At 37.0% G+C, this 21802-nt stretch overlaps 2 protein-coding genes across 3 annotated transcripts in view; one reads left to right on the top strand and one right to left on the bottom strand.

Moving 5' to 3' along the window:
* The window catches only part of TTC29 (tetratricopeptide repeat domain 29), a 540856-nt gene that overhangs the window by 61501 nt on the left and 457553 nt on the right, over positions 1-21802 (top strand). The gene's annotated exons all lie outside the window — the stretch shown is intronic.
* Positions 1-21802, bottom strand: part of EDNRA (endothelin receptor type A) — a 44581-nt gene that overhangs the window by 16965 nt on the left and 5814 nt on the right. For both annotated transcript variants that reach the window (XM_084884294.1, XM_084884295.1), the window contains exon 3: positions 1571-1698. In XM_084884294.1, coding sequence (XP_084740420.1) covers positions 1571-1698 — 128 coding nt within the window. The remainder of the gene's footprint in view (positions 1-1570; positions 1699-21802) is intronic.

Raw genomic sequence — 21802 nt, 5'->3', positions numbered from 1 at the left:
CTTTCTCATTTAAAAGCTGACAGAACTTTTCTTTGATCCTATAGCATTCTGTATTAATTGAACAATCAATGAAATGATAAAGAAACTGTATAGAATCTGGATGTACAGTTACTCTCATTACCCCCCCCCCCCAAAAAAAAAACAACAACAACAACTCTGAAATGAGAAATAACTGATATTAAAAATATATATATATATAGCTGAAACCGGTTTGGCTCAATGGATAGAGCGTTGGCTTGGGGACTGAAGGGTCCCGGGTTCGATTCCGGTCAAGGGCATGTACCTTGGTTTCGGGCATATCCCCAGTAAGGGGTGTGCAAGAGGCAGCTGATCGATGACTCTCTCATCAATGTTTCTAACTCTCTATCTCTCTCCCTTCCTCTCTGTAAAAAATCAATATATATATATATATATATATATATATATATATATATATATATATATATATATATAAAGAAATCATGTAAAGTCTTGCTGAGCCATAATTTATCTCAGCTCATACACTAATAGCATGGATTCCCAAGTTGCAAATTGTTTTGTAACAGGTTCCAATTTCCCCTTTTTTACTCCTTGGTTTAGTAAAAGAAATAATAAGAAAGATTTACATATTTTTAGTAGAATGCAATGCAACCAAATCAAGACTCAAAGCAAAGGTACCTTATCTTCAGGAACTAACTGTGAATGATTCATTTTCATGTGAAACATTTTGAAACAGAAATGTCAGAATAGATTCCCTACATGCAGGTCCCAAAGCTTAGAGTCAATACCAAATAAAATGTAAAAATAATTAAAAAAGGACCTATGAAACAAAGAATGATGAGTTTATTACCCAGGAAAGAATTCCTGGATTAAAGTAGATTTTTGTGGGAATGGAATTTTAAAATGGCTTAACTTCTTGACCTAAAACTTAGTAAAATATAGGGTGTCTGCCAAAAATGTGTACACACTTTGAATAATTATTAATTCCAATGAGTTAAATCTGAAAAGAAACATCAATTGAGTTAGCAATTGTTAAATGTATATACATTTTTTTTGGGGGGGGGCATCCTGTAGATGTTTGAATTATTTTTCTGTCTTTAAAAACAAAACAAAAAACCAAGAACATTTCACTTTATATAGAACTGATAATTTGTAATTGAACGTTTAGTTAATGTTTTTTTCCATGCGTGGTGAGGATAGTATGGGTAAGGCAAACCAATACCAGAAATAGGAATCTTACTGAATTTTACTGAATCAGAAGGCAAACCTTCAGTAGGATTGTTTTCTAGAAGGGCTGTTCAATCTCTACTCCTTTTAATATGCTTTTTAATTAAAAATTTTGTTGCCATTAGGCTTCAAATGAAGATAATTGACAAAATCCTTTATATGCAAATTGCCTAAGCCAAAGATGGCTAATAATCAGTAAATGTGAAAAGCAATTCTAAACAGTAGAGTAAAAACGTTAATATTTTAATTCACTTGAAATAACAACTATCCAGGCACCAACTCTCGATGCTTCTTGACTTCCCTTCTTATGACAAAAATGCTTTTCTAAATCTAACAAAAGAGTAAAGGAAAAGAACCACATTACCTGTCAACACTGAGAGCACAGAGATTGAGGACGGTGATCCCCACTGAAGACTTCTGCAAAAAGGGGAACAGCTTGCATAGAAATATGCCAAAGTCATTGTGATCAAAAGGCCAGCGCCCAGCCAACAGCTGAAAAAAGGAGACAAAGTAGTAAGAAATGGCAGAGCTGGCATGGAATACATGGACACATACTTCTAATTATCTTCCAAACTTCTACATTTTATTATTCATTCTGCTTTCCAGTTAGCATTGTAGTCACAGAGTATACTTCTTCTCCTTATTTTCATGTTTTAAAGACTCAGAAATCTGGAAAGGTTTGGAAAGTGATAAATATAATAACAGAAGAGATAAGCTGTTGATCTTATCTGTAATAGTCATAACAACTACTTTTCAAAGAGGAGCAAAAGTGTGGGGCTTGGATGATAGCTTAACAGGGAAGCAAGGCAGTCATTTCTTATCAATTCTTGCTAAACCATAAGTAAAGCAAGTCATTTTCAGCTAGTGGCATTGGAAGATTCTATTGTCTCCTGACAAGCAGCCAAAGTTTTGAATGTGAGATTATGAAGAATACTGGGAAAATGAAATGGTTTAGGATGTACTGACTTTGTCAGCTGATTAACACTCAAAACCCTTTGGAACTTACCTTTCCCTCTGTTGCTTAAGGAGCTGACTGCTTCAGTACATGTGTCATAAGCGGCCTCTCTTTATTTAGGCTCAAACTTGCCTTTATCATACAGAGAAAAGTGTGGGTACTGTGATCTGTTTGTAGCATTTGTGGAAAATTGTTTTTTCATGTTGACAATTTAAAATCTTTGTTGGTATGAAAGGATGGACCCCCTCTAGTGGCTGTGCCAAGTAGAAAGAACATGAAGTCCCCGGAGTTGCTAATTGGGGTATTGCACAAGGAGAAGACTAGTTCAGCCACCTAAGAGGGGGAAGGAAGTCTTTGCTGAATATATGATGCATTTTCAAGAGTAAAAATGATATTGATTTCTTTTCCAAATTTTGCTAGTGACTCAGAATTTATACTTTCTTTACTCAGTAGGAAACACTATTCTACTAACTAGATACATTTGTCTTTTTTTCTTTGCAAAGTACCTATTGCCATAATAACTCTTAAGTTGAGCTTCAAATTTCTGTTCTACTATTTCTAAAACATTATGTGAGGTTTAATTTCATGGTCAATGTGGTCATTAATGGGAGTCCATTGAAAGAGGGTGGGAAACCAGTATCCCATAGATACAAAATCAGAACCTATGCATTTTGAAAATTGAGTAACAAAGGCTCTCTAAAATTCTATTTTTATGGCTAAGACCCTATATTGACTTAATTTCAGACGTTATCTTTAGTCTTTTAATATATTTTCCTTTCCTCTGAATATTTTTCTAAAAGGACATTTGTATTCAATCCAGTCCTGCCTGTAGTCTCTTCTTCCTCTTCCTCTAACTAGTCTTTGTTGGTGTCTTCTCAGAATTTCTACATAAACTTTTGTTCAAGGATAACTGGTGGGCTCTTCACAAAAACACTTCCTTAAACTCTTTCATTTTTCATGAAGCTAACAATTATACCATTGCTGATTGCTGGTTATTAATGCTTGATGCAAGTAAAGGCAAAACACCATTTCTGGGATGACTCACCCCTATAAAGGAAAAAAAAAAAAAAACACCCCACAAAACCTGGAAGCTCCTTTTTATAGAGTTTGGTATTTTATCCCAGAAATGTAATTCACCATTAAAGACTACAGAGATATAATTTAAATGTCTAGGGGTTGTCATAGGATATGCTTTGGAATAGTTGAACTGTTATGTTATTATTGGTTCATTCCCAGAGGCAGAGGAACCTGAAATCCACTTGGATGTATTTCCCAATAAAAACATCCAATAATGAGATAAAAAGGATGTTTCTTGCTTATCAAGGGAGACTATGAAATCCTGAGAAGGTCTAAGTGACATGTGCTAAGAAAAATGATCCAGAAAAACTCACAACTGAGCATGTATTGTTTTGAGCCCATCCAATCTCAGTTGAATTTTTTCCTGCTTGCTTAAAATTTTAACTAGGGCTAGGTATAAAGGAAGGACTGAGGGAAAGATATGTTTTGGTGAGCCCCAAAATATTATAGAATTGTATTTCTTTGACACCTATAGGTATTTGTTATTTTTGTGGTTATTTTTATTTTCTCAAAGAGTGAGCATTGACTCTTTTGGGGAAATATGGACAAAGGGAAATGAAAGAACCCATTGGAGGTAAAGGTTAGATACAATCACAATGTAGACTTCCTCAACCTAAGTCTGCCCCATTCTGAAAGATGTATAGAGAGTAACTGTTCCAATGCAGCCAGAGAAAACTAAGCCCCTGCCTGGAGGCAACTTCTTCCCTTTCTGGTTAAATGTGGCTTCTTCAAAGAGGCTCTCCTTAACTATCAATCTCAAGTTACATAGGACCTTGGTATTCTGATTACATGGAACCAATATATTGGTATTTTTATTCATGGAACCAATGTTGGAGTAATTTTACATTTAAAGTATCCTTTCTGTTCACTCTGTTTTAGCAATAGAACATATACAAAAGGAAGAAGCATCAAAGAGGTATGGAGTGCAGCTCACCCATTTTTCTCTTATTAGAAGAGGCATTTTGGAACTTCTGAAAGATTACAGGGAGCGTATACTTTCTTTTATATACCAGTATGTAAAATTAAAAATTTTAAATGGTAAAAATAAGCTGTATAAAAGTATAATAAAAAGCATGTTTCCCTTCCAATCAAGGCCCCTAAACTTCCTGCCCAAAGGCAGCCACTGTTAATTATGTTTTCTTCCAGAAATCTTCCTATGTACATACAAGCATATGCCTTTCATAAAAACAAGTGGAACCATATGGAAAACAATACCTATTAACAGTCTTTTGGGGAAGCCTAATTGAAAGGTTTAATTTTTAGAAGCACAATGATGAAACAATTTAGGCTAGGATAGAAAAAGATAAACAACTGCTTAGGATAAACTAGATTATGGCAAAAGAATTAGTTGGTTTCATTAATGTGAACAAGCTACTACCAACTGGTTCACAGAGTTAATCTGGCACCTTAGAGCAGTCAGTTCTTATTTTTGTTATAAAAGGGTCTATAATTTCAAAGCATATAACATAGTACTTAGTATTACCAATTTTGCCCTGACAACACATTCACCTTATAATTTATTTTCTATTTAAAATTTATTTCTCAGTCTCTCAAAGTAGCATTTCCATTCTTATTGTTGAAAGAAACAATCACCTATCAATAGTTGCTTGAGAAAATGGGAGAATACTGTACTACTTAAGACCCAGGTTGAAGAGGACATGCCGCAAACTTTTCTTGAAGACCTATCACTTTGGGCTAGGCTGGGACTGCTCAGCCTACAAGAGGTGCAGAGCAGGCACTTGGAGATGATGCACATCCTATGGTCTAAAATGCACACCGTGCCCTCCCCTTCTTGGGATCACAGAGGAACACCACAGAGCACTCACTGAGGCAGCAGAGGGCCACCTGCAGAGAACAGATTTACCGAAGGACACTTGCCTTGGTTCTCTTACATAGGGAATTTTCCTACAGTTGAAATATAAAGTCCCTGATCATCATCTGAAAATGAAAATACTACTAACTGGCCACAAAATAATGTAGAAATGGCCGATTTGGATTGTGTCAAAATCAACATCATAAAATTGACAGGCTGAATTTTTTTTTAAGCCTGTCAAAACAGATTTACAGAAGGACTTGTACCACATGATACACTGATAAGCCTCCTGTTTTTAGAAGGACTAGGCCCGAAAGCAGGATGCCCACTTTTATATTTAGCACAAAGCAATATCTACTTGGTTGGGAATTTTTAGATAAGAGCAGAGTACCTGTTTCTGTCAGTTTTCTGGAACACACCCAACAGCCAGAAAGTAAGCAAAAATGTAAGGAGCCCATGGTTGGTGTGAAATTTACACCCTAAAGCCTGTATTACTTGACTCCTGGGCAAAGTGCCAGAGTCTTCACTGCACGTTGATTTATTCTAACTTTACACCCAATGCTCTAAAGTTTAGCTTTTCTTGTTCTTTAGTCCATTGACATCTAAAGCTGCTCATTAAAAGGAACCTTCCAGAGTGACAGTTCATAGCCATAGCTGTACACTAGAATGATTTAGGGAGCTATTAAAAATCCCAGTGCTTGAGCCATGGCCCTAGATCAGTGCTTCTCATCTTTGGCCCCCAGGAGACATTTGGTAATGTCTGGAGACATTTATTACAACTGGTGGTGGGGGAGAGGGAGGCTACTGACATCTATAGGGTAGAGGTCAGTGATACTGTTAAACATCTTGTAATGCATAGGACATGTCTGCCAACAAATAATAATCCAGCCCAAAATGTCAGTAGTGATGTGGTTGAAAACCATATTGTAGATCAATTAAATCACAATCTTTGGGGTTGGGACAAAAGCCTCAGTAGTTTTTAAAGTTCCCAGGTGACTCTAGTGTGTGGCCAGGGCTGAGAGTCATTGCTTTAGCACAGTGGTTCTCAAGCTTTAGAAGCACGAGGATCATTTAGAAGAATCATTAAACCAGATTGCTAGGCCCTAACCCCAGAATTCTGAGGTGGAGCCTGAGAATTTGCATTTCTCTCTCACACATACACAAAAAAAGGTACAGGTGACCTAACCCTAATGTTGCAGTCCAATGTCCCAGGCCTCACCAGTGTGACACTACAAAATAAGGCTGTTCTTTCCCAAATTCAACTTAAATTGTGAACTCATAAGATTTAGGTTCAAGTACAAGATTTTCCTGTTACTAATTGTGTGACCTTGTACAAGCCATTTTCCCACTCTAAGTATCATTTCTATATTTGTTATTGGGATGGTTCTTATATCTGCCACCTGACTGATGAGCATTTAGGAGGCTCGGATGGCAAAATGCTCATGAAAGAATTCTGCAAACTGAATGTACATCATACAAATGTTAGTTATTTTGCACTGCTATGATTTATAATCATAAACTGAAATGTACCATTTATACATGACTTAATGAATAAAAAGATAATATAAATACATTTCCCCTCTTTATCCATTCCAGATGTTAATACCCCTTGCCATTTAATGTTGTTACTTGGACATTATTTTTCAGATTGGCATGACATCCTAATAATGGGATAAATGAAACCAGTGGCACATTTTTCTCTGTGTTTATTTTCCCTCCACCCTGTCTGGTGAGACTGAGGGATTCTTCTCCTCCCCAAAGTCTAATTCCACCCATCCTAGACAGGAATGAGGGATTTATGAGTACAGTCTGTAATAGCTGAAGACCTGAAAGTAAATAAAAGGTTCTCTTTCCCTCAACATGAATTATTGTAGGGTCACGTGGAAGTGGACATGATGGACCAGAGGCCAGTCTTAAGAAAAGGAGGGTTTGAGGTTTTCTTTTTGCTGGGGTCAGAACTGGGATATAGAAGTTGGTATATCATCAAATTAAAAACATCTTCCGAAAGCACAGGCTGAGATCATTATAAGCCTGTGACATCCGGGACAGGCCTTAATAATGAGAATATGCTCGATGGATGTTGCAAATTTAAAATAAAATACAATAAGAGAAATAAATCACTGGGTGTTGCTGAGAATAGATTTTGATCTTTCATTATGCTTCAGTTGCTTCAGGATTGAGGACTAGAACATTCACAGAAATAAATAAAACCTGTGGGTGCTACCTTATCCACACACTGTTTCATGTGATAGACTCCTCATGCCTCCTGACCAGCCCAGGCAGTTAGAGTGGGTGACAGACACAGAGCAAAGCAGGAACTCCACAAGGGTTCCCAGCTCTGGCACGAGGTTCCCAGGGACCTGGGGAGGTAGAGGAGCACTCTGTTTTCATTGCTGTGAGTGGCCTGGTTTACTAGTTAAGTGTGGGCCATGAAGCTTGACTCGCTGGGTCAGATAGAAGGCTCTACTATGTCCTGACCCTGTGACCTTGGCATATTGGTGAACCTCACTGCTTCTCAGCTTTCTCCTCTAGAAAACAAAAAATATGGTAGCTACCTCAGAGGATTACTGTGGGCAACAGAAGAGACAATCCATAGAAAGGGCTTAGGTGAAGTAAGTATCTGGAAATGTGAGCTATTTGCATGGCCCATAGTTATCAGTCTCTACTTTTAAAAATTATTTTTATTGATTTCAAAAAGGAAGAGAGAGAAACATCAATAATGAGAGAGAATCATTTATCAGCCGCCCACCCCCCACCCCCAGGGATTGAGCTGGTACCCAGGCATGTGCCCTGACTAGGAATCTAATTGTGATCTCCTACTTCATAGGTCAATGCTCAACCACTGAGCCATGATGGCCAGGCTATCAGTCTTTACTTTTTTATTCTGTTTTCCAATGAGGTTGTGAAGGAGGATCAGCCAGGTCATCCTGCAGGGTGATGATAGACCACAGAAGAATAAAAGCCCCCATTGTCTCTTTTTAAAAAATATATTTCTGTATTGATTTCAGAGAGGAAGGGAGAAGAAGAGAGAGATAGAAACATCAATGATGAGAGAGAATCATTGATCGGCTGCCTCCTGCACAACTCCTATTGGGGATCGAGCCCGCAACCCAGAATTGAACCTGGGATCCCTCAGTCTGCAGGCTGATGCTTTTCCACTGTCAAGCTGGCCAGGGCAAAGCCCCCATTCTCAACAAAATGTCTACCTAGAAGATAAACATCAACGACAGTTCCTAAGGAAGCTGTATAACAGTATTCTGTGTGGGCACAACAAAAGGAGAAGGTGGTGTGGCACAATGACAAAGAGCCCAGGCTCTGGAGCCCGCTGCTTTGTGCCCTGGCATGACTTAGGCAAGTTCACTGTGCCTCAGTGAAAACTGGAGATAAAAAGAGAACCCATGTCATGTGGGTGATGTGAGTATGAAATGGACTAATTCATTCAAAGCACTCCTGGCCCTCACAGATTAGATCATAAAGGTTAGTTCCTATAAGAGATGGTTCCTGTTACTCAGCACTTAGTTTGGAAAACAGGAAACTATTGCTATTACCGTGTTTCCCCAAAAATAAGACATCTCTGAAAATAAGACCTAGCACATGGAAAGATAAGACATCCCCTGAAAATAAGACCTAGCGCAACTTTCGGAGAAAAAATTAATATAAGACACTGTCATATTTTCGGGGAAACAGGGTATTTGCTACCCATATTGTTCACTGTTGAATATTCAGTGCTTCAGCTATTGCTGAAGCCTTAACTTTTAGAATCTTAAACACATAAATGTTAATAATAACCAGGAGGAGAGGAGGGGGAAAAAAAGAGGAAAATACTTTTTAAAGTCAGAGTTCCAAAGCCATGAAGGTTTTATTCCTTAGAAGAAAGATGATTCACCCAAGTTATGGGATTATTATCCCCAACAGCCTCTGTCACCTGAAGGCTGGGAGGACAAGAACATTTCTTAATTTTGATCACTCTGTGTAAGGATGCTGATCTGGATGCAAGGGCTTGAGACTTCTACTTATTTTACATGCATAAAACCAAAGGATCACTGGACGGAGAAGAATTCAACTTTGCTAAAGTAGAAAAACTAGAAATACTCAATATCAAAATTATACAGGTTAGTTCCAAATATACATCTCCATGCCTTAAAATTTCATTCATAACCGAGAGGAGATTTATGTTGGAAAGAATGAATCCGGCTTTTCCTGAATTGAGAAAAGATTTTACACCTATGTCATGATCGGAGCCTTACATTTTCTTGAAAGAGTGTGCAAGCATAATTATGGAAAATAAGTGCTCTGACCTGGACACACAAGAAGGCCCGCCATCTAATGAAAAAGTTTTATTGTTTATTTTAATTAGCAGTCTTATGGTAGTACATGCTAGTACTCATCTAAAAGAACCATGCAGGCAAGAACAAAGTGGAATTAAACAAAACAAACTAGCAGCAATCCCTACATAGAGATTTAGGTAGTAGCCCCAAAAACTTACCAGGAAGGTGGTAATAAGTAGGAAAAAGGGAAAACCAATGGCATATTTGAAAGCAGGCAGCTTCTTTAATGTATACAATCTTAAGATCTGGAGTTAATTCTGCATTGTAAAGTATGTCATGTGGTCATGATTATCCTGTGTGTAGATGGAAACAATGACTGAACAAAGATATGGTATGCAGCATGAGAAAACGATACCATATGTGACTTTCTTGGGGGGAAAAAGAGTGCAATTGATGAAGCTGATGTGTTACAGTAAATAAGGTTGGGGTGATTTTGAATGTTTAATAACAGAAACTCATTAGAAAATAAACAATTCCCAATAGCTGAGGCATAAAGTGAAATGGCAAGCCATACTCAAGATGTCTGAGTTACCAGTCATGTTATGATGCGTCACATAATAACGAGGTGCATTTCAACAATGCATCCGTTAAAGTTTTAGAAGCCTTGGTTGTTTTCTAGAAAAAATGTTACATGTGGTCTAGAGAGTTATTAAAAGTACAAAAGTTTTATTTAATGTGAAGGGGGGAGGATGGGACATATTGAAGGGAAAGTTAGAAATTCTGGCTTCCAGCTCTAACCCTATTGAAAAATCTTTGGGCTTTGCCAAATAAGAAATGTTGGGCTAGAACTAGACTATTTTTAAATTCTGTGCTAGCTCTTACATTGCCTGATTTTTTTTTCACATCAGAATTCCAGTATGTAACTGGTTTCTCTGAAACTTTTATTAACTCCATTTATCTTTAACCTAACCTAACCTAACCTAACCACAATCCTTTTCTTCATTTTTTATAGTTAATTTTAATTTTCCCATTTTTCTGTTATTCTTCCCATTATTAAGTGTTTTAGTGCCTTTTGCCTTTTTCTTTTACCCCAAAGGATTAAGGATGTCAGAACCTGAGGAATCCCACAGACTGAAGCCTTAAGACTATTTATTTACTTTGCAATGTATGAATAGTATTTTAGTACTCTTCAGGGAAAAAGCTAAAATATATAGTAAATTTGCCCTCTGTGCTGTAAGCTTCAAATTTATATATGGTCTTAAAGATATGTAAAATGCAGGAAAAAATAGTAGCTAAGTGGCTAGTTTACCTTCCAGTCAAGGGTTTATTATAAATAATAATGTAAAATTAAGGCTTTTAAAATAGTTTTGAAAATTAGTTTGATATTGCTTTATGTGTTAGTTATGATCATTTGGAAATGAGATAACATGAACTGTACTAGTAAAGAACAATAGATTTTAACCTAGTTTTCCTTCTAGTCTTGATATTTTATACATGCCACACCTCCACTGTAAGAATTTTCTTTATTTTTAGTGCTAGTAAAACAAAAATAAAGCCGTACAAATTTGGGGTCTAATGTAATTAGCCTACAGTGAGCTGGTATTCCTTTCTTAGAAACTTGAATACTCAGAAAGACTTGTACCATTTCCTTGAGATTAGAGCCAATGTTTTATTTTATTTTCATTTTTTCTTAAAGGCCTGGTTTGTCGTTCCACGTGCAGCAATTGCCTAAATCAGCATACTGCGGCTCACAAGCTACATGCGGCATACTGCGGCTCGAAGTTTGCCTCTCTGTTGACTAATGAGTTTGCCAATCACTGGGATAGGGGCTTAATCACAAGGAACAACAACAGCCTGTAATTATTGGAATCGGGAGTCTAGGTCAGTGGTCGGCAAACTCACTGGTCAACAGAGTCACAGTTTGCCGACCACTGGCCTAAGTAATATTGACTGCTACGACCATCAATCATTTAAATAAATGTTAACATCTGTCTGGTAAACAACATTTATCTTAGATTTTTAAAATTATAGCATTTCAGACTTGCATAAGTGCTTAGACATAATCTAGCTCTCTAAGTGTTGTCTATAGACTCCCTGGGATCTCTGAGAACCTTTCATGGGGTTTGCAAGATCAAGATATCATCAAGAGATTATTGCCTTTTTTACTGGTTGACATGTGTACTATTGGTGCAAAAGCAATGGTGGCTGAAACTGCTGGTGCCTTAGCATGAATCAAGACAGTGGCACCAAACTAGTCTAGTAGTCACTGTATTCTTCACCATCATACACACTCAGTAAAAATAAAATAAAATAAAATAATTAATAAAAAATTGAGGGATTATGAGTAAGGGTGAGGAGTTCACCAAGGTCACAGGATGGAAGAGCAATATGCAAACATCCATTGCATGTACAAGCAATGAAAAATCTAAAAATGAAGTTAAGAGATAATTCCATTCAAAATAGCAAAAGAAAAAAATACCTAAAAAAGTTTAGCAAAAGAAGTGTAAGAAAGTAAAGAAGATCTCAACAAATTTTTATGAATTAATATTGTCAAATGGAAATTTTCTTCAGATTTATCTAAAGGGTCAGCACATTCCCTATTATAGTCAAGGAAATTAACAAGTTGATCTTAAAGTTTACATAGAAATGCAAAGACTTAAAATATTCCAAACCACTTTGAAAATAGAGAACAAAGTATGGTTTCAAGTACCTGTTTAAGAACTTACTAAAACCCACAGTAATCAAGACAGGATGGTGTTGGCAAAACAACAAAGAGATCAATGGAACAGAGAAGAAAGTTCAGAAATAAACCCTTAAACATTTATTGTTAGTTGAGTTTTGACAAAGGTGCCAAGTTAATTCAACAAGGAAAGAATGGCCATTTAAACAAATGACATTGGAATAATTGGATATGTCTATGCAAAAAAATGACTTACATGCTTGCCTCATATCCTACACAAATTCAAACTGATTATAGATCTAAAAGTAAGAGCTCAAATAAAAACTGTTAAAGAAAAGATGGGAGAATTTTTGTGTAATCTTGATTTGGCAAAGATTTCATAAATATACCAGCAACATGATTCATAGAAGAAAAGTTTGATAAATTGGATTTAATAAAAATTAAGAACTTTTGCCCTTTAAAAACACACCATTAAGAAAAGAAAAAGCCAGAGTGGAAAAAATGTTTGAAAATTATATATATGATGAAGAATTTTTGTCCAAAATACCTAAAGAACCCCCACATCCCAGCATGCGTGGCTCAGTGGTTGAGCATAGACTTATGAACCATGAGGTCACAGTTTAATTCCCAGTAAGAGCATGTGCCCAGGTTGTGGCTTGATCCCAATGTGGGCATACAGGAGGCAGCCAATCAATGATCCTCTCTCATTGATGTTTCTATCTCTCTCTCCCTCTCCCTTCTTCTCTGAAATCAATAAAAATATATTTAAAAAAGAACCCCCACAATTGAGAAATATAAAGGCTAAAATATTTAAATAGACAGTTCACCGAAGTAGATACACAAATAGCTAAGAACATGGAAATTAAAAATGCATAGGGGAATATCATTAAGGGAATACAAATGAAAACTACAATGATATTTTAATAGGAATTGCATTGAATCTATAGATTGCTTTGGATAGTATGGCTATTTTAATGATGTTAATTCTACCAATCCATGAACACAGTATATTCTTTCACTGTTCATATTCTTCTGTTTCTCTTTTCAACATCCTGTTGTTTTCCAAGTACAGGTCTTTTACCTCCTTGGATAAGTTTATTCCTAAGCATCTTAATGTTGTTGCTGTTGTTGCAATGGTAAATGGGGTTGTGTATTTTAATCTTTGCCTGAGGATATTTTTCCATTGATTTTTAGGGAGAATGGAAGAGAGAGGGAAAGACAGAGAGAGAAACATTGATGTGAGAGACACACATCAATTGGTTGTCTCTTGCACGAGTCCTGACTAGGGCTCAGGTCGGGAAGGAGCCTGCAACCAAGTTTGGTGCCCTTAACTGGAATCAAACCCAGGACTCTTTAGTCTGCAGGCCAATGCTCTATCCACTGAGCAAAACCAGTGAGGACAGTTTTTTTGTTTTTTAATTTTCTCTTTCTGAAATTCATTATTGGTGTATAAAAATATCATCAATTTCTGGGTGTTAATTTTGTATCATGCTACATTGCTGAGTTCATTTTTTGAATCTAGTAGTTTTTTGGTGGAGTTTTTAGTGTTTTCTATGTACAATATCATGTCATCTGTGAATGATGAAAGTTTTACTTCCTTCTTTCTAACTTGGATGCCTTTTATGTTTTCTTCTTGTCTGATCGCTTGGCTAAGACGTCCAGTGCGAGGTTGAATAAGAATGGCGAAAGTGGGCATCCCTGTCTTGTTCCTGTTCTTAGGGGAAATGGTTTTAGTTTTGCCCATTGAGTATATTGTTGGCTGTAGGTTTGTCATATATGCCTTTATTATGTTGAGGTATGATTTCTTTTTATCCACTTTGCTGAGAGTTTTTATCAAAAATGAGTGTTGAATTTTGTTGAATGCTTTTCCTGTGTCTATTGATGATTATATGATTTTTGCCTTTTAATTTGTTTATTTGATGTATCATGTTTATTGATTTGAGAATGTAAGAAAATAAAATTAGTATAAAAAATGGAAATATGCAGAGAAACAACATTTATGACATAAATGACATCAAGACATATTTATTTTGTGAAACTAAACTTAAAGTTCACAGTGGTTAGAGTTTTTTGTTTGTTTTCTTTTGTACAGACAGTCTGCAGAATTGCTTTATTATTTGCTTTTAAAATTAGATCTATTAATAAAGTTCCTTATTCAAATTGTTTTGGATTTTATGGAACCACTTCACAAAAAAAGTATGCTTGATATATAAATTTTTAAAATTTGAGAATTTCTTGTTTCTTTTAAAATATCAGTTGAGCCCCAGCTGGAATTTTGCAGTGGATAGAGCATCAGCCTTAAGGGTCCTGGGTTCGATTCTGGTAAAGGGCATATTCTTGGGGTGCGGTCTTGATCCCTAATGGAGGGTTGTGCAGGGGGAAGCCAATTAATGATTTTCTCTCATCATTGATGTTTCTCTCTCTCTCTCCCTTCCTCTCTGATATCAACAAAAATATATTTAAGCTGAAACCGGTTTGGCTTAGTGGATAGAGCGTCGGTCTGCAGACTGAAAGGTCCCAGGTTCAATTCCGGTCAAGGGCATATACATTGGTTGCGGGCATATCCCCAGTGGGGGGTGTGCAGGAGGCAGCTGGTCGATGATTCTCTCTCATCAATGTTTCTAGCTCTCTATCCCTTCTCCCTTCCTCTCTGTGAAAAATCAATAAAATATATTTAAAAAAATATATATATATATATTTTAAAAAGTCAGTTGAGACATATTCCCAAATGTCATCTGTTTATGCTTTTGTATTCCCGTTTTTAACTCCTGTGCATCTTATAAACCTAGGGAGGCAGGTCTATCAATGTAACCTTTAGTTTTTTCAGTAAACTCTGATGTTTCAAGCCCAACTGAAAATATGGATCGTGTCCACGCTGTCCTTTCCAGTGACTAGGGTAGGAAGCCAGTTTGATAAAAAATGTTCTTCTGAGCAGATGAGCAGATGATATGGCTAGGCAATTGGTTTGTCAAAGAACTAACCCTTTCCTTTCAATTTATTTATTTATTTTTTATTTTTCTGGCTCCCTTCTGTCAGTTGGCCTCACCAACATGACAATGAGTATAGAATACAAAAATCTGTCTACCAGATGTTCCAATGCAAATCTGCAAGACTTACAACTTACAAGCTATTTTCAAAAACAATCTTTGTTTCAATTACATTTTCCCTTATAATAGCTTACTTCTGTTTTAAATAAGTGACTAAAAAAGCTGTTAGGTTTAATGGAGGAGAGAAAAGGGGATGACGTTCATCATTGATCATTCTGAAAACATACTTCTGTATTAGAGATGCCATTTTGATAATTATGAAGTTTTCCTATGAGGTAGGTATATGGGAGAGAAGCAGAGTGGCAGCTTAGCTAACAGCATGGCCTCTGACATCAGAATGGACTCAAATTCTGGCTCTACCACTTGATGGCTGTGTAACCTTAAATAAGTCCTTAAACACTGTACTCAGTTTCTTTATTTTTGGGATTCAGGCAATACTAGTGAATCATAGGCTTGTTTTGAGGATCAAATGAGTTAGTCCAGCACAGAGTAAGCACTGATTATGCTTTAGGTAATATTATTCTGTTATATATTGGTATAAATATCATTTTAAAAATATATTTTTATTGATTTCAGAGAGGAAGGAGAGGGAGAGAGAGATAGAAACATCAATGATGAGAGAGAATCATTGATTGGCTGTCTCCTGCATGCCCCCTACTGGGGTTCGAGTCTGCAATTTGGGCATGTACCCTTGACCCAAATCAAACCTGGGATCCTTCAGTTTGCAGGCTGATGCTCTATCCACTGAGCTGAACTGGGTAGGGTATAAATAACACTTTAATATTGCATATTTTCCCTTAATAATTTAAAAATGTTTTTTCAACATAGTAGCCATAACGTTCTTGTTAAAAGCTTCCTATCTCTTTCTGGCTGTGTGGCTCGGTTGTTTGGAGCACATTTCTGTACACCAAAAGGTTGAGAGTTTGATTTCTGGTCAAGGCACATACCTAGGTTGGGAGTTCAGTCCCCAGTCAGGGGACGTAGGGGAGGCAACCAATTTATGTTTCTCTCTCACATCGATGTTTCTCTTCTCTCTCTTTTTCTCCTCAAATCAAACAAACAATAAATAAATAAAAGCTTCCAGAGAAAATCGATAAAGGCTTTATAAAAATGTATTGGTAGGCTGATCATATTTCCTGGTTTATTCAGGACAGTCTTTGTTTATTCATACTGTCCAGATGTAATTATTGATAGTGTCTCCTTTTACTCTCATAAATATCCTGGATTGGACAATAACTTACATTGTCACTCTATTATTGGGCCCTACGTAATCTGCTTCCCTCCATCTCTGGCCCAACCCATATTCCTGTGACCTCTGCTCTCTCCTTCCATTCAGTTGCCATGGCCTCCTTGCTGTTCCTGTAGCCTCCAGGCAAGTCCCGCCCCAGATCCTTTTCCATTTGCTTTGCTGGTGGCTCTTACTTAGACAATGGCATGTGGTTTGCCCTTTTCTCTTTTGTTTTTATTCAACTGCCACTTTGTATTGCCACTTTTTCAGCCACCCATTCTTTTTTGAAAAAAAAAATATTTTATTTATTTATTTTTTTTTACAGAGAGGAAGGGAGAGGGATAGAGAGCTAGAAATATCGATCAGAGAGAAACATCAATTAGCTGCCTCCTTCACACCCCCTACTGGGGATGTGCCCGCAACCAAGGTACATGCCCTTGACCAGAATCGAACCTGGGACCATTCAGTCCACAGGCTGACACTCTATCCACTGATCCAAACCGGTTTTGGCCAGCCACCCATTCTTAAATTAATATCCTCTCCCCCCTTCTCCAATTTACTTTTATCTTTAGCACTTATCTCCTATGCGGCAGGGTGTACCAGAAACGTGTATACACACTTTAACAGCTGGTAAATCAAAGGATGATTCTTAATTTTTAGGCACACTATAGTTTGAACAAAGGAAATCCATCCTAAAATGCTACTGAAAGCTTGAAAACTCAATTGAAGTACAAACACTGCCTTTATAATTATTTAAAGTGTACTGTATATACATTTTTTGGGACACCGGGTATCCTCCCTTTAACAGCTGAGAACTCACTTAATTTTCACTCCTTTTCAGGTTTAGCTGATTTGAAATAATGGGTGAAGCCAGACTAAGCTTTGAACAAAGAAAATTTATCCATTAGACTTTTTAAAATTTTTTATGGGGATACATAAAAGCTAAAGTTTATGGTACAAAACTGGCAACAGTTGACGAATTGAGGGCATACAAATACTGAACTAAATGATTCTTGATGTTTGTGATTCCATTGCTTCACATTATCAGTAATGCCTGGACCAGAATGGTCATTAGTTTGAATATAGATGTTGACCAAAAAATTATTCATTTATGTAGGTTCTTTTAAATTTTGAAAATGAACTGTATGTTAATAAACCCTGACTTTATAATCATTCAAAGTATATATACACTTTTTGGGGATATATATATATATATATATATATATATATATATAGTTAAATATATATATATATAACTGGCTTATTAACTGGCTTATTATCTTTTAGGGCAAGGATTCTGGTCTGGTTTTTGTTTACTGCTATTTCTGCAATGACTGGTATATATTTTTTGAGTGAATAAATGAAGAACATTTAGACAGGAAAGACCTGATGTGACTGAGAAACCAAATAGCCAACTAGCTGCCATCCCCATTACCTTTTAGTATAAAATTTTATCTAAACAATAGAACTTGCATGTTTAGAATAAGTGTTATGAGAAGCGTAATTTGACTAGCTCTCATTATTGATACAAGTAAATTGTTTTCAAAGTTGTGATGGCAAAAATTGTCAGTAAAACTCTTAAAGATGTTTAAATTCTAGAAGGTGACCTCTAAATTACACATTAAAAAATAATATTAAGCCTTTCTGAGGGCACTCTTGATTTTTGCTTTCAGAGTCCAGGAACACTGAGGACTTCAAAGTTTCTAAGTTTAAATAAACTTTTTATAGTATGTGGTTTTATAACATTTTAATGTTTAAATTAAAAAATAAGGCTACCAAAAATTAACACTGAATGATACTTATGTTCAGCTCTATTATTGAATTTAACTTCAAATATTAATTTTATAACATAGGAAAGTTTTTCCAAGAAAAACTAGACCTTGTTAAAAATAAAATTGTAGCTATTGAAAACTCCCAGGAGTATATTATCTAGAAGACAGTTGTAGAATTTCTGGAAGTTTATCAAATTTACTTTGACAGAATTTCTTAGAACATTCCTTATTTAACTGCTTTATAGTCTTCAAATCATTTCCAGAGACAGTAAACTTGATTCCCCATCTTTCATTTTAGTTCGCACACTCTTCAGACTAACTGTGTAAACTTTGTATGATAATAAACAAATAACACTCACATCCTGGCAACTCATAAGATGAAGACACTATAGAAATATTTCAGCATAGAAGAGCCAGAACATCTGCTTTAATTGATCAGAATGCTGGAATCATGCAGCACTCCCACACGCATTGTGTACCATGCAAAAATTCCTGTCTCCCAGTAAAACTTTACCCAGCACTGTTTTATGTTAAATGCAGAGTACAACAAACTCTTTCATGAGCTGAACTGTTTGATGGAGGGATATCATCAGGAATGATGCTTTTTTCTTTGTACATCTCAACGAGAACAGGGCTAACACCATCTCTCCCTCCTCAGCCATGGGAAACAAGCTTGCAGTTATGGACTGTTTCCCTCCCCCACCAGAAATGGTATAACAGCGCCGTGAGCCAAATGCTGAGGGTTAGCAGAGTAACCTCACATGAGAATAATTACTTCACATAACCATGAGAGCAAGCAATGAGGTTCCCAGACACAGGAAACGAAAAGCCAGAAGGGGAGGTAGAGTTGGAGAGGGTTCTGAAGCCTTTCCAGACAGCAACTTCCTTCTAACAGCAAATTGGGTAATAAATTTATCACTCTGGCATTTGATATGTACATATATTCTTAAATCACCTGGTTAGCATAATGTTTTGCAATGCACATCTTAGCAATGGCAGGAAATCAACTGCGTTCCTATTCTCTAAAGAACAAATAAAATCTTTTGTGATATGAATATTCATTTTCATATTCCACAACACGTGTAGGTTTAATATTTCAATCAAACCACAATTGCAACTAAACTCAAAGAATGTATATTGCACAGAAATCCTGGAAAGAACCTTTGGCTTGGTTATCTTCATATAGAGAGAGGAAATCATTATACGACGCAATGCCTGAACCATAGGAAAAGAACTCTTGACCTCCAGAGACAAAGGGAAGGGGGGAAAGCGATCCTGTTGTTATGTGCTGCTCTGCTTTGCTGGTGCATTTATGGACCCTGAGACATTCCTGGTTTGAAGGAAAAAAGTAGAAATTCAGTAAATTCGAACAGTAGGTAGGTCTACCCTTAGATCTGGAATTGCATGCGAGAAAACCATTCTTATAGAGGCAATCACAGTACATTTTCTTATTGCACTCATTCATCAAATATTTTTAAAGCTGGGCTCAGTGTTAGATGCAGGAGACACAGTGATAAATGAGAATGGTGGCAGCTTGCCTCAAGGAACTTGCGGTCTAGTGGGTCAGACAGGCAAGTGAATTGGCAAATACAATAGAGTGTGTGTTACATGCTATTACAGGGTTAACAGAGGGTGTCCTGGGAGCACAGGAGAAGGGCACTAACCTAGGCTGGATTATGGATACTTGCCAGACAAAGAGATGTTTAAGCTGAGATCTGAAGAACAAAGGGGAGTAAGCCAGAGGGGGCATAAGGGAGAGATATTTTAGGTAGAAGGTTCATGGTATTCTCATATGGAGCAGATTAGCAGGAGTAGATAGAGGCAGAAGAAAAACATGGAGAGAGAGGCACTGGAAGGAGGCAGAGCCAGAGCTACGTACAAGGAACACTAGCTGGGAGGCATTGCATCAAGGGGCAGAAACCATGGTAAAACCATTTTCTGTCTTACAATTCAGGGATAGAGTTTCTATACCTAAATTTATGATTACAGCACTATTACTATTACTGGAGTATAAGAGAAAGGTTTGTTTTTATTTGCTTGATGAGGAGTAAAAGGGTTAGACAAGTATACCCTTATCACGTATGCAATTCATTGGTAATTTGATCCACTTGGGAGATGAGCAATGTGCAGACCACGGCTAATGTCCTGTGCCTTGTCCGTAAATGAAGAATTTCCCTGATAAATTATCAACATTATCATTATTTTAATTTGAAGGTCTCAGAAGAATCTGATTAGAAGTTGATTCTAACAACAAAGGCTCTAATCAAATCAAATTCTAAGCATATATCAAATAGCTATTGTGTTTGAAGCATATAATCTATTAAGTTGTGGCAATTTGCTTTTAAGATAGAAATTGCCTTGATGACTTGATGTGTTGAGAAACAGCTTTTGTACGGCTGCCCTGACAGGATGGATTTCAGTCTACAAGATGTCAAAGGCTGTGTGAATATGGAGATAACTGGATTGGTGTGAACATCTCTGGTTTCCACACTTCTCAGAACCTCTGCCAGAGTGACATATTGGGAACCTTGACTTTCCATTGCAGAACATTCCTGATCATTTCATACAGAAGTTATATTTGTTTGTTTTCCATTGTTGCCCTCAGCAAGAGGATGTTGCTTAGATTAGACCCAATTAGTAATCAACAGTCAGTTACTGGATGTTCTCACTGGCTCTTTAACCTGTTTTCCCAGATCTGCTGTACTCTGTTTCAATGAAGACAGTAATCACCTACAGTATTATCTCTGGTTCCAACTCCCCGCTATGCATGTCAGAGATTCCTATGCCGAGTCATTGGACTACACTTCTTCCTTCTTCCCATGACCACCATTTTAATCTTTTTCACTCTACTTTTCCATTTGTATTTTCCCACATTCCTGTTTTTATGTAATAGGCCAAAGTAGTTTATGGGAGTGTCTGCATGCACATATAGATGTGCTTGGCACAATAAGCTCTGGCTCACCCATGCACAACCATCACTTTTAGGGTTTCTACTTTATTCAAAACTAGAGGCCCAGTGCATGAAAATTTGTGTACTTGTTGGAGGGGGGGGGGGGGCGGTCCCTCAGTCCAGCCTGTGCCCTCTCATAGTCCAGGACCCTTCAGGGGATGTCCACCTGCCAGCTTAGGCCTGCTCCCCTGATGATTGGGCCTGAGCTGGCAGTCAGACATCCCTCTGGCAGCCCGCAGTCAGATATCCTAAGCCACAGTCGGACATCCTTAGCACTGCCACAGAAGCAGGAGAGGCTCCTGCCACTGCTGCTGCATTTGCAGCTCATAGCCATCAGCCCAGCTTGGGGCTGAGCAGAGCTTTCTCTTTGGGAGCACACTGACCACCAGGGGACAGCTCCTGTGTTGAGCGTCTGCCCCCTGGGGGTCGGTGCATATCATAGCGACCGGTCATTCTGGTTGTTCTGCCCTTAGGGTTAATTTGCATATTATCCTTTTATTATATATTGTTACAATCCAACTTGCTATAGACAACACTCCATATACAAAATCTTATGAATCATTAAAAAATATAAGGATTAAGTTCTATACTTCTATCTATATTGCCATTAATAATTGGCGGTTATTTTTTGTCCCTAAAACCAGATATGATATTTTAATTGTTTTGTAATGAATGCATATATTTTAAATATAGATTAATTTACATGGTTAAATTTTTGCATTTCTTGAAAATTCAGTGTATCAAATAATGTGATTTCTTGACAAATAGAATCCATTATCAGTTTAGGTTATAAGTGTGGGTATTGG

The sequence above is a fragment of the Pipistrellus hanaki genome (genome assembly GCF_964339955.1).
Source record: "Pipistrellus hanaki genome assembly, chromosome: 5".
Lineage (NCBI taxonomy): Eukaryota > Metazoa > Chordata > Mammalia > Chiroptera > Vespertilionidae > Pipistrellus > Pipistrellus hanaki.
The sequence above is the reverse complement of the archived record's forward strand: the minus strand, read 5'-3'. Positions and strand labels throughout refer to the sequence as shown.